General features: G+C 41.6%; 1 protein-coding gene across 4 annotated transcripts in view; it reads left to right on the forward strand.

Annotated features, from left to right (window-relative positions):
• Window positions 1-14,826, forward strand: part of LOC134756600 (mucin-2-like) — a 65,504-nt gene extending 50,678 nt beyond the window's left edge. For 3 of the 4 annotated variants that reach the window (XM_063694527.1, XM_063694526.1, XM_063694525.1), the window contains exon 3: window positions 10,913-14,826. In XM_063694527.1, coding sequence (XP_063550597.1) covers window positions 11,326-12,624 — 1,299 coding nt within the window. In that variant the 5' untranslated portion in view covers window positions 10,913-11,325 and the 3' untranslated portion in view covers window positions 12,625-14,826. Of the gene's footprint in view, window positions 1-5,984; window positions 6,093-10,912 lie in introns of those variants that run through there. The other variant, XM_063694528.1, reaches the window with a different exon arrangement.
• Window positions 14,827-15,503: the final 677 nt, after the last annotated feature.

Below are 15,503 nucleotides of genomic sequence, written 5' to 3' on the forward strand. Positions count from 1 at the left end.
TTAGCACAGAACCCACAGGTTAGGGGCTCAGCCCCACAAGACCACCCTCACTTCAGATGCCAGTTGCAAGTCCTAGGTTGTCACCTGTATTTGGACCAACCAGTTAGAAATCAGGGTTTCCCATGACCCTCTTCTTGAGTTTAATTATTTACTAGAACAACTCACAGAACTTAGAAAAACAGGTTTTTTTTCTTTTCTTTTTAAGAGACAGGGCCTCGCTCTGTTGTCCAAGCTGGTGTGCAGTGGTGCAATCATAGCTCATTGAAGCCTCAACCTCCAGGGCTCAAGTGATTCTCCTGCTTCAGCCTCTCAAGTAGCTGGAATTACAGGGTTCCCACCACCACATTTGGCTAATGTCTTTTATTTTTTGTATAGATGGGGTCTTCTTATGTTGTTGGTTAGGGTTATGGTTAGGGTTAGGGTTAGGGTCAGGGTCAGGGTTAGGGTGTTAGGGTTAGGGTCAGGGTCAGGGTCAGTTTAGCAATTCTAACAGATATAGACCAGCTGTGCTATCTCATTGTGGTTTTCAATTGTAACCACATTGTGGTTTCAATGTGTTTACTTGCCATCTGTAGATCTTCTTCGGTGAGGTGTCTGTTCAGATGTGTGTGCATTTTTAGTTGGGCTGTTTAACTTATTGTTTAGTTTTAATAATTTTTTATATATTTTGAAGACAAATTCTTTCTCAGATGTGTATTTTGCAAATATTTTCTTCAATATGTGGCTTGTCTTTTTGTTCTCTTAAGAAGGTCTCTTCCAGAGTATAAACTTTAAATATTAAGAAATCCACACTGTCATTTCTTTTGTGTATATCTACCTTTTGTGTCATTTGTTAAAATTCATTACCAAACCCAAAGGCAGATAGCTTTTCTTCTATTGTTTCTTCTAGAAGTTGTATAGTTTTGCATTTTTAGTGTAAGGATGATTTTGAGTGATTATTTGTGTAAGTTGTAAAGTTTTCATCTATATCCATATCATTTCTTATGGTTTCCAATTAATCGTTCCCTCACGATTTTTGGGAAAGTCACAGGATAGTGGGCTTTGTTAGAGTAGATAGGTAGCTAGACATGAACAGGAGGGGCCCTCCTGGAAAAGGGAAAGTCTGGGAAGGCTCACCTGGAGGGACCACCAAAAATTCACATATTAGTAGCATCTCTAGTGCTGGAGTGGATGGGCACTTGTCAATTGTGGGTAGGAGGGAGAAGAGGTGCCTATGCAGAAAGAAACACCCTAGAACTCCTCTGAAGATGCCCCAGTCATTCACTCTGCAATAAAAATGTCAGAATATTGCTAGCTACATGCTGATAAGAAGGCCAAAGGGGACATTCTTAAGAGAAACCTGGCACTATAAGTACAGATTAGGGCAGAGAAGGACATTCAAAAGAGGCAGGTGCAGTAGGTACAAATGTGATCGCTGTCAGCGTGCCTGGGATGGTGGGAAGGAGGCTGGTGCTAAAGTGGATTCGTATTGATCACCACACGTGTACCTCAACCAACAGTGAGGAGGTCCCACAAGCCTAAGTGGGGCAAGTTGGGGAGCTAAGGCAGTAGCAGGAAAACCAGACAAAGAAAACAGGTGGAGACTTGAGACAGAGGCAGGAATGTGACGAAATCCAAAATAAAATTCCCTGCACAGGACTCTTAGGCTGCTTTAATGCACGCTCAGCCCACTCCTCCCTATTTTTCTACAATAAGCTCTTTACACTGTATTTCTTTTCAATGAAGTTATCTGCCATCTTTGTACTGCCTCTTGGTGAAAATGTTTCTTCCAAGTTAAACAAGAACTGGGACATCAGCTCTCCCCAGTAATAGCTCCGTTTCAGTTTGAATTTACAGAACTGATGGGGCTTAATAACTGGCGCTCTGACTTTAGTGGTGCAGGAGGCCGTCACACCGGGACCAAGAGGGCCCTGCCTAGTCCCCATCTGCCCGCAGGTGGTGTGCTGCCACGACACTGACAGCAATAGGGTCTGGCAGTGTCCCCAGCTGCCAGCAGTGGGCGTACGACGACTACACTGTGAGCAAGAGGGCCCTGCAGTGTCCTCAGCTGCCAGCAGGTGGCGTACGGGCACCACACCATGAGCAAGAGGACCCTGCAGTGCCCTGTCGTGCTGCCACTACACTGTGAGCAAGAGGATCCTGTCGTGCCCCCAGCGGCCAGAAGAGGGCGTGCCCCGACTACACTGCAAGCAAGAGGGCCTGGCAGTGTCCCCATCTGCCAGCAGGTGGGCGTGCTGCCACTACACTGTGAGCAAGAGGGCCCTGCAACGTCCCTAGCTGCCTGCAGGAGGCGTGCGGCCACTATATTGCGAGCAAGAGAGCCCTGCAGTGCCCCGGCGCCAGCAGGGGGCGCTGGCCACTACTGTAAGCAAGAGGGCCCTGCAGTTGCCCTAGTCGCTAGCAGGGGGGGCACTGGGACGGCACCGCGGACAAGCGGGTCCTGTAGTGCCTGGCTGCAAGCAGGGGGCACCTGAGCCCGGCATTTCGGATTACTGAGGTTCAACCCGTCTCTGCGCCGCGCCCCCGGGGACGTGCGTCTCTGCGCCTACAACGCTCCACCCCGGCGGTGGCGTGTGACTCTGCGTCTGCACCACTCACCTCCCCCCAAACCCACAGCCCAACGACGTGCGTCTCTGCGCCTGCGCCGCGCCTCCCCCTCGCCCCCCAGGGGACGCGCCTGCGCCGGCGCGCCTCAGTCAATTTAGAAAGCTTATTTTGCCAAGATTAAGGACACGCCCATGACACAGCCTCAGGAGGTCCTGACGACGTGTGTCCAAGGTGGCCAGGGTAGAGCTTGCTTTTGTACATTTTAGGGATACATGAGACGTGTAAGATGTACAGTCATTTGGCCCAGTAAGGCGGGACAACTGGAAGCAGGAAGTGGGGGTGCTTCCAGGTCAGAAGTAGGTTAGAGACAAAAGGCTGCATTCTTTTGAATCCTTCATCAGCCTTCCACTGAATACACAATTTAGTCTGGCTCAATGAATCTGCATTTTTACATAAATAATAGGGCAGAGGAAGCAGTCAGATATGCATCTGTCTCAGGTGAGGGATGACTTTGAGTGCTGTCTGTCCTTTGTCCAAAAGGAAATTCTTTGTGGGCAGATTGTGAGTGAGGTATGTACCTTTTTATCTTTGTAGCTATCTTAGTTAGGAATAGAATGAGGGCAGATTTGCCTGACATAGCTCCCAGCTTGACTTTTCCCTTGGCTTAGTGATTTGGGGGTCCTGAGATTTATTTTCCTTTCATGGTATCAGAACAGAGAAAAGGTAATGCATTGAGCCATGAGTTTATGACAAGATGGCTAGGAAGGAATTTTTCAGCTCCATTTTTATCTCATGGGACCACCATCATATGTATGCAATGCACGAGTGTAAAATCACATTTAGTTAAGTCAGCTTACACTAAGCTATGGACCCAGATGGTCCTGGGGCCTTTTTCCACTGGGAGATCTTTAAGGACCTTTCTTAGCTTTTCTATGCTAATTGGTATATTCATAGTTGCCTTATTTCAGTGCCCATTTTGTTAATGTGTATTTTTACTAGTAAATCACCCATTTTTCTAGGTTTCCAGTTTGATGCAATTATTTGACTTTTAATTTCTCCTCTGTTTTTAGTTTTGTACATAATTTTCCTATCTACTTTTGCACTCTTTTTTCCATCAACAATATTTTTAAAATATACTTTTTAGCTTTTTTGAAGAATTGTTATGTTTGACAATTTTTTATGACCTAATCATGACCGTAAATGATTTTTAATTAATTTCAGCTTAATGTCTTTTGTAGGGCACAACTGTTAAAATACAAAATTACAACAAATGTGGGTTTGCAGGTCTTAATTGGCTTTTTTTTGTGGTTCTAGAATCAGGCAGCAGTCCAGACCAAAAATGGTTCAGAATGATCTGCCACACAACATGTGCGGGTTATATTTATAGCCAGAGAAAAAAAGTGACATACAGAAAACAGAAGTGAGGTATAGAGGTGGCTGGATTGGTTACAGACCTGGTTACAGCCTGGATTTGCCTTCTTGGAACTTGTTTTGAACAGCTGGCTGCCGGCCATTGACTGACACTCGGCTGATGTGATTGGCTGAACCGCCGCTATTTGTTACCATGATACATTCCCAAGTCAGATTTTCAGTTTGTTTCTATACTAAATTAGGTTGCGATTCTTCTTCTTCTTCTTTTTTCTTTTTTGAGGCGGAGTCTCGCTCTGTCGCCCAGGCTGGAGTGCAGTGGCGCGATCTCAGCTCACAGCAAGCTCCGCCTCCCGGGTTCGTGCCATTCTCCTGTCCCGGCCTCCCGAGTAGCTGGGACTGCAGGCTGCCACCACCAAGTCCGGCTAATTTTTTTGTATTTTTTTTTAGTAGAGACTGGGTTTCACCTTGTAAGCCATGATGGTCTCGATTTCCTGACCTCATGATCCACCCGTCTCGGCCTCCCAAAGTGCCGGGATTACAGGCGTGAGCCACGGCGCCCGGCCGCGACTCTTTACAAGGACTCCTTGAGAGGCTTCTAAAGCCCAAATGTTGTTTGATGTAAGAATTCCTCCCTTTTGGTCAGCCTCTCAATTTTGAGATATTGATCAAAACTTTGGGCATTGGTGTCACTCTTTGTTATCGTTGTAAATTGAGTTATTAGGACTTATTTGCTTTCAGTGTGGCATTTTCAAGTTTTATTTGGTCTCAGTGCCCTCTGGGCAATATCAGAACACTGTTGTGTAAGGCGGAAATAGAGCAATAGAAAATAACAACTGATTTGTTAATATCAGATTACTTCAAGTTACTTGTTTTGGTAAGAATTAAAGCAGAGGGGACTTCTTTATGCTGACTCAGGTAGACTGGAATCTCTTCAGGGAAAAAGGGAGCTCTTTTGGGATCTATCTACTTCCTTAAAGTTTCAGCTTTGTTGTGTGTCATTCAGCGTGAGTGTCTCCATTCTGGTTTTGCCTGCTCAGTGTGGCCTAATGCGGGAGTTGTGACCAAAACAATGACCTCCCGTAATTTGTTCAACAGTTCTCCCCTTTTGGTTAGGTTCCTACCTAGGTGAGGGTGTGACTAAAAACTTAGGGCATTAGCAGTATTCTCAGTAACTATCATTTTAGGTTTCCGGTCTCAACACATCATTTAAGAAGTCAGTAAAGCTTTCTTCTATTGTGACAGCATATTTAATACTGAGAAAGAAAAGAAAATTTTTATCTTGCGAATGTGAGCTTCCTCTAAATTATCAGGTCCAGGGAGGCGTGGGAATGAGGCAGCAGTCACGTCCCATTTCCCTCTTAGCTAAGTAATCATATCTTGAAGCTGCTTGCTATGTAGACTAGACTGACTGTCATCAGCTATAGATTAACCTAAGAGTGTCTTTGAATATTTTTTTCCAGTGGCAAATATTTGCTTCTGTTGTATCGTAGCTGAAAGGAATGCTGGGAAACAAAATAAAGACAAGCATTCATTAGAATAAGTGATCCAGTCACAAGGAATCAATTTGAACTTTTTTTTTTTTCACAAAGTCATACTTTGAAAACGTCCAGCCATAAATTGAAATAGTCTCCAAAATGTGAATTTTTTTCCCTGGTTCTAAGATGACCAGCTTTCTTAGAGAGTGAACTACACCATAAGAAAAATGATATGACCATGTTTACACGTATATGTTATCTTAACATAAAACATGTAAAAGGGGCATTTCTTTGAAAGTATATATTAGTCTGTATAATTTACTTTGCAGTATCATGAATGCTCTTATTTTTAAAAATAGGAGTAGTTACTGTCAATTACTAATTTTTAGTACAAATAATTTAGCAGATATCTGAAAAAATTACAATTCTTAAATAGAGGTTTTATTTTAAATTTGTTTTAGATTCATACAGAAATTGGGAAGAAAATGCAGATTTCCCATGTAGATGCAACCTAGTTTCCCCTCTTTTTAACATATCAACATGTATCAGATAGGTTTAACATCTTTTTTTTTTTTTTTTTCCCAGACAGAGTCTCAACCAGGCTGGAGTGCAGTGGCATGATCTCGGCTCACTGCAACCTCCGCCTCCCAGGTTCAAGTGATTCTCCTGCCTCAGCCTCCTGAGTAGCTGGTATTACAGGTGCCTGCCATCATGCCCGGCTAATTTTTGTATTTTTAGTAGAGATGAGGTTTCACTACATTGGCCAGGCTGGTCTTGAACTCCTGATCTCAGGTGATCCGCCCGCCTCAGCCTCCCAAAGTGCTGGGATTACAGGCATGAGCCACCACTCCTGACCAACATCTTACATCATTTCTTGTCATACTTAATGACTGGGTATTACTATATTATTAAATAAGCTCACATCTTATTTGGTTTCCCTTAGTTCTGCCTTTTTCTCTCCCAGGATCCTATCTAGGATCCCATAGGACATTTAGTCATCATGTCAGGCTCTTCTTGGCTGTGACAGTCTCTCAGACTTTACTTCTGAGGACCTGGAACAGTGTTAGGAGGATTGGTCAGGTATTGTGTAGAATGTCCTCCATTGTGGTTTACTTGGGGTTTTTCTCATAATCAGCCTGGGTTTAGGGGTTTGCGGGAAGCAGAGCAGATGTGTAGTGTGTCCACAAAAAGAGTCAAAGACTGTAAAATATTTGAAGAGATGTATTCTGAGCCAAATATGAGTGACCATGGCCCTTGACACAGCCCTCAGGAGACCCTGAGAACATGTGCTCAAGGTCGTTGGGGTACAGGTTGGTTCTATACATTTTAGGGAGATAGGAGACATCAATCAAGTGTATTTAAGATATATATTGGTTCGGTCCAGAAAGGTGGGACAACCCAATGGATTAGGGTGGGGTGGGGCTTCCAGGTTATAGGTACATTTAAAAGTTTTCTGATTGGCAGTTTGTTGAAAGACTTACTATCAATAGAAAGGAGTGTCTGGGTTATGATAAGGGGTTATGGAGACCAAGGTTTTATCATGGAGATGAAGCTTCCAGGTAGCAGGCTTCAGAGAGAATAGATTGTAAATGTTTCTTATCAGATTTAAGGTTGTGTTGATGTTAAATGCTGATTGGCTTTTCCTGAATTCCAAAAGGGAGGAGGGCATAATGAGGCATGTCTGACCACCTCTTTCCCATCATAGCCTGAACCAGTCTTCCAGGTTAACTTTGGTGTCCCCTGGTGGAGAGGTGGTTGTGGGAAAGATCTTTGAATTTTATTTTTGGTTTGCAAGTGCTAGTGTAGTCACTTCATGCTGTCACTTCATGCTCTCAAGATGTGTTATCACCATTAATGTTAACTTTTATCACTTGGTTGAGGCAGTGTTTTCAGGTTTTTCACTGTGAGGTTACTTTTTTCCCATGTCTATATTGTATGTATGCTTTTGGAGGAAGTCATCATGCAGAGCTCATACTTAAAGGAGTGGGGAGTTAGCCTCACCTCCTTGATGGCTGTCTATATCAGGTATTTGGAATTCTTCTGTATAAGAGATTTCTATTCAGCCCATTTGCATATCTGTTTAATCATTTATTTATACCAGTATGGGTCCACAGATAGTTACTTTAATCTTTTGGTTGTTATCTAATTGTACAGTATTTTGTTGCTCTTTGTTCATAGCTGTGGCCATTGGTAGCTCTTTCCACTGGCTCCTTTTACATAATTTCATGGTTTTTTTTTATAATTTATTTCTGTTACTTCAAAAGTACCCTGGCTCATATATTTTCTGTCCCAGTCCTAGTTTCAGCTATTTCTTCTAATAGCCCTGATTTCTTTTGTTAGAGAATGGTATGAAAAACTTACATCTGGCCACTAAATATGGTCATTGCGTCATGACACTTACAGCTGACAGTGCAAAGAAATATATGTGTGTCTTCTAACTTATATGTACCCACTTAATTATAAAGGTTTCTATGTGGAACCATCTATGTATATGTTAAGCTAAATGTGAGTTTATACTTATGTTGTATATATATATATTCTGACTCATTATGACAGAGATCATTCTAGGCTTCCCTATTTTTTATCTGTAACTTCTCACTGTAATAGTGAGGAACCTGGCTCCTACTATCTGCCATTTATTTCATCCCTTGTACTATTGGGAACAAGGAGTTCATTCTTGATCAAGATTCCAGGTTGGGACTTAATAAGAAATATATGTTTGGTCTGTGTCTGCAGTTCCTGGTACAGAGCTTCTAAAACTATTATAATTTCCTGAACAGTAGGGCTGCTAGGAGCATCTTGTGTTCTAATATTTGGTCTTTGGCCCTGGTTCCTGATGCAGAGTTCCTAAATCTCTTGGAATCTCCTGGATAATACGAATGGCTTCTGTTCTAATAAGGACACTCTGTGGGTTCCTGGATGGTTTCAGGATGGGGATGGTCACCAGAAAGACCAAGCCATGATAAGAAGGTTGTAACTTTTAGCTTAACATGCAATCCTTTGAGGGTGTGAAGGGACTGGAAATGGAGTTAATAATCCGTCATGTCTACATGATGAAGCTTCCATAAAAATTCCTAAAATATGGAATTTGGAAAGTTCCAGATCAAGGCTGACAGATTTGATGTCTAGTGAGGGCTCATCTATCATAGATAGTGCCTTTTAGCATGTCGTGACATGGCAGAATGGGGAAACGGGCTCCTAGATGCTTTTATAAGGGCACTGGTTTCATTCATGAGGACAGCACTCTCATGATCCGATCACCTCTCGGTTACCTCTGAATACCATCCCTTTGGGGATTACATTTCAAAATAGGAATTTGGGGTGGGGGTGTACACACATTGAGACCATAATAACTAGTAAACATAAGTAAGTATTTCCTAGTTCCATAAGCCATCATAGCAAATTGTCAAACCTGAAGAGGGGGTGTAGGAATATCTAGTTTCTAGCCAAGTCATATAGAAGTTTGGGTAAACTGGGGATTCACAACTTGTGATTGGCATCTGAGGTTGTGGACAGTCTGGTGTTACTAAGCCCTTAACCTGTAGGGTGTATACTAACTCCAGGTAATCAGTGTCACAGTTGAATTACAGGATACCCAATTGTTTTCCAGAGAGTTGGAATATCGGTTGGTATGGGAAACACCCCCCACCCCCCACAATTTGCTGTTAAAAGTGGAGTGTTGATAGTATAGAGGAAAATCATGGTTATTTTTCTTTTTACAGATATAGTAGTTTCAAAATTAACTATTATCCCTATGGGAAATAACTTTATAAAATAGAGTCCACTGTTCGTGTATATAGTACGTTTTGTTTTTAGTCTATGGATTCTACTCATTTCCAGCTCAGCACCTTTGGCCCACCACTTGCAACATACATTGGTAATACAGTTAGATTCTTGGTTGCACTCTGTATTTTGTCCTTAGATACTTCCACATCCTAAATAATTTAATTTGTGTAGATTGTGATTTGTTCTTTGTGCATTAAAATTCTGTGGGTTTTATCAAATGCATAGTGTCAGATATCCACTACTGAAGTAGCATACAGAATACTTCAAATCCCCACCCCAGACAGTCACTGATCTGACTATCATCTCTTTGGTTGTGCTTTTTCCAGAATGTTATATGAATGGAGTCATATAATGTATAGCATCTTCATACTGCCACCCTTTACTTAGCAACATAGATGCAAGATTCATTCATTTGTTTTCATGGATTGACAGTTCATTCCTTTCTGTTGGTGAATGGTATTCCATTGCATGGTTGTACTTCAAATTGATTGTGCATTCAGCTATTGAAGAACGTTCTGATTACTTCAAGTTTTGGCCATTATGAGTAGAGTGCCTCGTATATAATTACATGCTAGTTTTTGTTTGAACATAATTTTTCAAAGCAGCTGTCTAAACATACACAATTTAGGGGTGCATTTGTTGGATTGTAAGGTAAGACTTGTTTATCTTTGGGAAAAACTGTCAAACTATTTCCCAAAGTGACTGTACCCATTCATGCATTCTGCCAGTAATGAATGGCCGTACCTATTGTTCTTCAACCTCCAATTGTTACTGTTGAGCTTTTTTAAGAGTCCCACAGTTGCACTAGGTGTGCAGTGATATCTCAGCATTATTTTAATTTGCAGTCTCCTAATGAGATATATTGAGCATCCTTTTGTGTGATTATGTGCTATCTGTATATTTTCTTTTTTTTCTTTTTTCTTTCTATTTTTATTGAGATAGAGTCTCGTTCTGTCACTCAGGCTGGAGTGCAGTGGCGTGATCTTGGGTCACTGCAACCTCCACCTCCGATGTTCAAGCAATTCTCTTGCATCAGCCTCCCAAGTAGCTGGGATTACAGGCACCCACCACCATGCCTTGCTAATTTTTTTGTATTTTTAGTAGAGAGGGGGTATCACTATGTTGGCCAGGCTGATCTCAAATTCCTGACCTCGGGTGACTCACCCACCTCAGCCTCCCAAAGTGCTGGGGTTATAGGCATGAGCCACCACACCTGGCCTGCTATCTATATATTTTATTTGGCTGGATGTCTGTTCAGATATTTACCCAGTTTTATTTGGGTTTTTAGTTTTCTTAGTGTTCGTTTGAAGAGTTCTTTGTGTATTTTCAATACAGTTTTTAAGATCACGTTTGTATTCTGTAAATATCTTCTCACAGTGTGTCTTGTCTTTTTGTTCTCTGAATAGGGTTTTTCATAGTAGAAAATTTAGCTTTATAAAGTCTGTTCTCAGTATTTTCACGAATTGGCACTTGATGCTGTGTGTTAAAACTCAACACCAGATCCAATGTCTCTTAGGTTTTCTTTTAGATTATTTATAGTTTTGCATTTGAAGTTGTAGTCTCTGGACTATTTTGAGTAGGTTTTTCTGTTTTAATTTGTGTATAGAGTCATTTCATTCTATATGGCTTCCAAATAATTCTTCCATCACCATTTATGGGAAGGGTATGGATATAGTGGCCTTTATTTCGGTTTGAATTTGCAAAATTATGACACTGAATATTGAATTTTATAGGTATTTCAGGACAGCCAGGAGGGGGCGCACATCCGCCGAGAGACTGTGGGCAAGAGCGTCTGTGCTGAACCACGGAGCCACCAGAGGGCGCGCGATCCCGCCCCAACCAACTTCCCGCGGAGGTGCCAGAAGCAGCGAGGAGCTTCAACTTCCCCAGTGCAGCACGAGGGTCGTGTTACCTTGGTGTTCTTCATTGGTGAGTAAAAAGCTCCTGTCCACGGCCCTGAGTGCCAAGGAGTGAGTCTTTAGAGCACTCAGCAGAGGAAGAAATTCATCTAGAAAAATAAAACCCCCAAATCTCACTGTTTGGAGTACACCCTAACATCATTGTCAATGTCCAAGACACAGTGGCTGCTAATATATATTCTTACAGTGGCCTCTAATATAATAATCACACTGTGCCCTACATTACTATGATATCCACACCGTGCCCTAACACCCATATAATATCCACACCATGCCCTAACACTGATGCAATCCACACCATCGCTTCCAATACTAATGTAATAATATCCACACCATGCCCTAACACTGATATAATCCACATCATCGCTTCCAATACTAATGTAATAATATCCACACCATGCCCTAACACTGATGTAATCCACATCATCGCTTCCAATACTAATGTAGTAATATCCACACCATCCCCTAACACTGATATAATCCACATCATCGCTTCCAATACTAATGTAGTAATATCCACACCATGCCCTAACACTGATCTAATCCACACCATCACTTCCAATACTAATGTACTAATATCCACACCATACCCTATCACTGATCTAGTCCACACCATGGCTTCCAATGCTAATGTCATAATACCCACACCATGCCCTGTCGGTGATCTAATCCACACCATCGCTTCCAATACTATTGTAGTAATATCCACACCAGGACCTAACAGTGATCTAATCCACACCATCTCTTCGAACACTAATGTAATTTTATCCACACCACGCCCTATCACTGATCTAGTCCACGGCATTGCTTCCAATACTAATGAAATGATTTCCACACCATGCCCTATGACTGATCTAATCCACACCATCGCTTCCAATACTAAAGTAGTATTATCCACACCATGCCCTATCACTGTTATAATTCACACCATCGCTTCCAATACTAATATAGTAATATCCACACCATGCCCTGTCACTGATCTAATCCACACCATCGCTTCTGATATTAATGTAATAAAATCCACAACATGCCCTATCACTGATCTAGTCCACACCATCGCTTCCACTAGTAATGTAATAAAATCCACACCATGCCCTAACACTGATCTAATCCACACCATCATTTCCAATACTAATGTAATAATATACACAGCATACCCTATCACTGATCTAATCCACACCATCGCTTCCAATACTAATGTAATAATATCCACACCATGCCCTATCACCGATCTAATCCACACCATCGCATCCAATGCTAATGTAATAATATCCACACCATGCCCTATGTCTGATCTAGTCCACACCATCGCTTCCAATGCTAATGTAATAATATCCACACCATGCCCTAACACTGATCTAATCCACACCATGGCTTCCAATACTAATGTAATAATATCCACTCCATGCCCTATGACTGATCTAATCCACACCATCGCTTCCAATACTAATGTAGTAATATCCACACCATGCCCTATCACTGATCTAATCCACACCATGGCTTCCAATACTAATGCAGTTATATGAACACCATGCCCTATCACTGATCTAGTCCACACCATCACTTCCACTGCTAATGCAATAACATCCGCACCATGCCCTAACACCGATGTAATCCACACCATCGCCTCCAATACCAATGTAGTGATATCCACACCATGCCCTATCACTGAAGTAATCCACACCATCGCTTCCAATACTAATGTAATAACATCCACACCAAGTCCTATCACTGATCTAATCCACAACATCACTTCCAATATTAATGTAATTATATCCACACCATGCCCTATCAGTGATCTAGTCCACACCATCGTTTCCAATACTAATGTACTAATATCCACACCATGCCCTAACACTGATCTAATCCACAAGATCGCTTCCAATACTAATATAATAATATCCACAAACTGCCCTATCACTGATCTAATCCACACCATCGCTTCCAATACTAATGTAGTAATATCCACACCTTGCCCTATCACTGATCTAATCCACACCATCGCTTCCAATACTAATGTAATAATATCCACTCCATGCCCTATGACTGATCTAATCCACACCATCACTTCCAATACTAATGTAGTAATATCCACACCATGCCCTATCACTGATCTAGTTCACACCGTCGTTTGCAAAGCTAACGTAATAATATCCACAGCATACCCTAACACTGATCCAATCCACACCATCGCTTCCAATACTAATGTAGTAATACCCACACCATGACCTAACACTGATCTAATCCACACCATCGCTTCCACTGCTAATGTAATAATATCCACACCATGCCCTATCACTGATCTAATCCACACCATTGCTTTCAATACTAATGTAGTAATATCCACACCATGCCCGAACACTGATCTAATCCACACCATCGCTTCCAATACTAATGTAATAATATCCACGCCATGCCCTATCGGTGATGTAATCCACACCATCGCTTCCAATACTAATGTAATAATATCCACCCCATGCCCTATCAGTGATCTAATCCACACCATCACCTCCAATACTAATGTAGTAATGCCCACACCATGCCCTAACAATGATGTAATCCACACCATCGCCTCCAATACTAATGTAATAATATCGACACCATGCCCTATCACTGATCTAATCAACAGCATCGCTTCCAATACTAATGTAGTAATATCCACACCATGCCCTATCACTGATCATTTAATCCACACCATCGCTTCCAATACTAATGTAATAATATCCACACCATGCCCTATCACTGATCTAATCCACACCATCGCTACCAATACTAATGTAATAATATCCACACCATGCCCTATCAGTGATCTAGTCGACACCATCGCTTCCAATACTAATGTAGTAATATCCGCACCATGCCCTGTCACTGATCTAGTCCACAACATCGCTTCCAATACTATTGTGATAACATCCACACCATGCTCTATCACTGAACTCATCCACACCATCGCTTCCAATACTAATGTAATAATATGCACACCATGCCTTAACACTGATCTAATCCACACCATCGCCTCCAATACTAATGTAATAATATCCACACCATGCCCTATCACTGACCTAATCCACACCATCGCTTTCAATACTAATGTAATAATATCTATACCATGACTTAACAGTGATCTAATCCACACCATCACTTCCAATACTAATGTAATAATATCCACACCATGCCCTATCACTGATCTAGTCCACACCATCGCCTCCAATACTAATGTAGTAATCTCCACACCATGCCTTAACACTGATCTAATCCACACCATCACTTCCAATACTAATGTAGTAATATCCACACCATGCTCTATCACTGATCCAATCCACATCATCGCTTCTAATACTTATGTAGTAATATCCACACCATGCCCTATCACTGATCTAATCCAGACCATTGCCTCCAATCCTAATGTAATAATATCCAAACCATACCCTAACACTGATCAAGTCCACACCATCGCCTCCAACACTAATGTAGTAATATTCTCACCATGCCCTATCGCTGATCTAGTCCACACCATCGCTTCCAATACTAATGTAATAATATCCACACCATGCCCTATCACTGATCTAATCCACACCATCGCTTCCAATACTAATTTAATAATATTCACACCATGCCTTAACACTGATCTAATCCACACCATCGCCTCCAATAGTAATGTAATAATATCCACACCATGCCCTATCACTGATCTAATCCACACGATCGTTTCCAATACTTATGTAATAATATCCACACCATGCCTTAACACTGATCTAATCCACACAATCACTTCCAATACTAATGTAGTAATATTCACACCTTGCCTTAACACTGATCTAATCCACACGATCGCCTCCTATACTAATGTAATAATATCCACACCATGCCCTATCAGTGATCTAATCCACACCGTTTCAAATACTAATGTAATAATATCCACACCATGCCTTAACACTGATCTAATCCACATCATGACTTCTAATACTAATGTAGTAATATCCACACCATGCCTTAACACTGATCTAATCCACACCATCGCCTCCAATAGATATGTAATAATATCCACACCATGCCCTGTCACTGATCTAATCCACACCATCGTTTCCAATACTAATATAATAATATTCACACCATGCCCTATCCCTGATATAATCCACACCATCGCTTCCAATACTAATGTGATAATATCCACACCATGCCCTGTCACTGATGTAATCCACACCATCGCTTCCAATACTAATGTAATAATATCCACACCATGCCTTAACACTGGTCTAATCCAGACCATCGCCTCCAATAGTATTGTAATAATATCCACACCATGCCCAATCACCGATCTAATCCACACCATCCTTTCCAATACTAATGTAATAATATCCACACCATGTCCTATCACTGATCTAATCAACAGCATTGCTTCCAA

This window comes from Gorilla gorilla, chromosome 10 (assembly GCF_029281585.2).
Source record: "Gorilla gorilla gorilla isolate KB3781 chromosome 10, NHGRI_mGorGor1-v2.1_pri, whole genome shotgun sequence".
NCBI classification, from domain to species: Eukaryota; Metazoa; Chordata; class Mammalia; order Primates; family Hominidae; genus Gorilla; species Gorilla gorilla.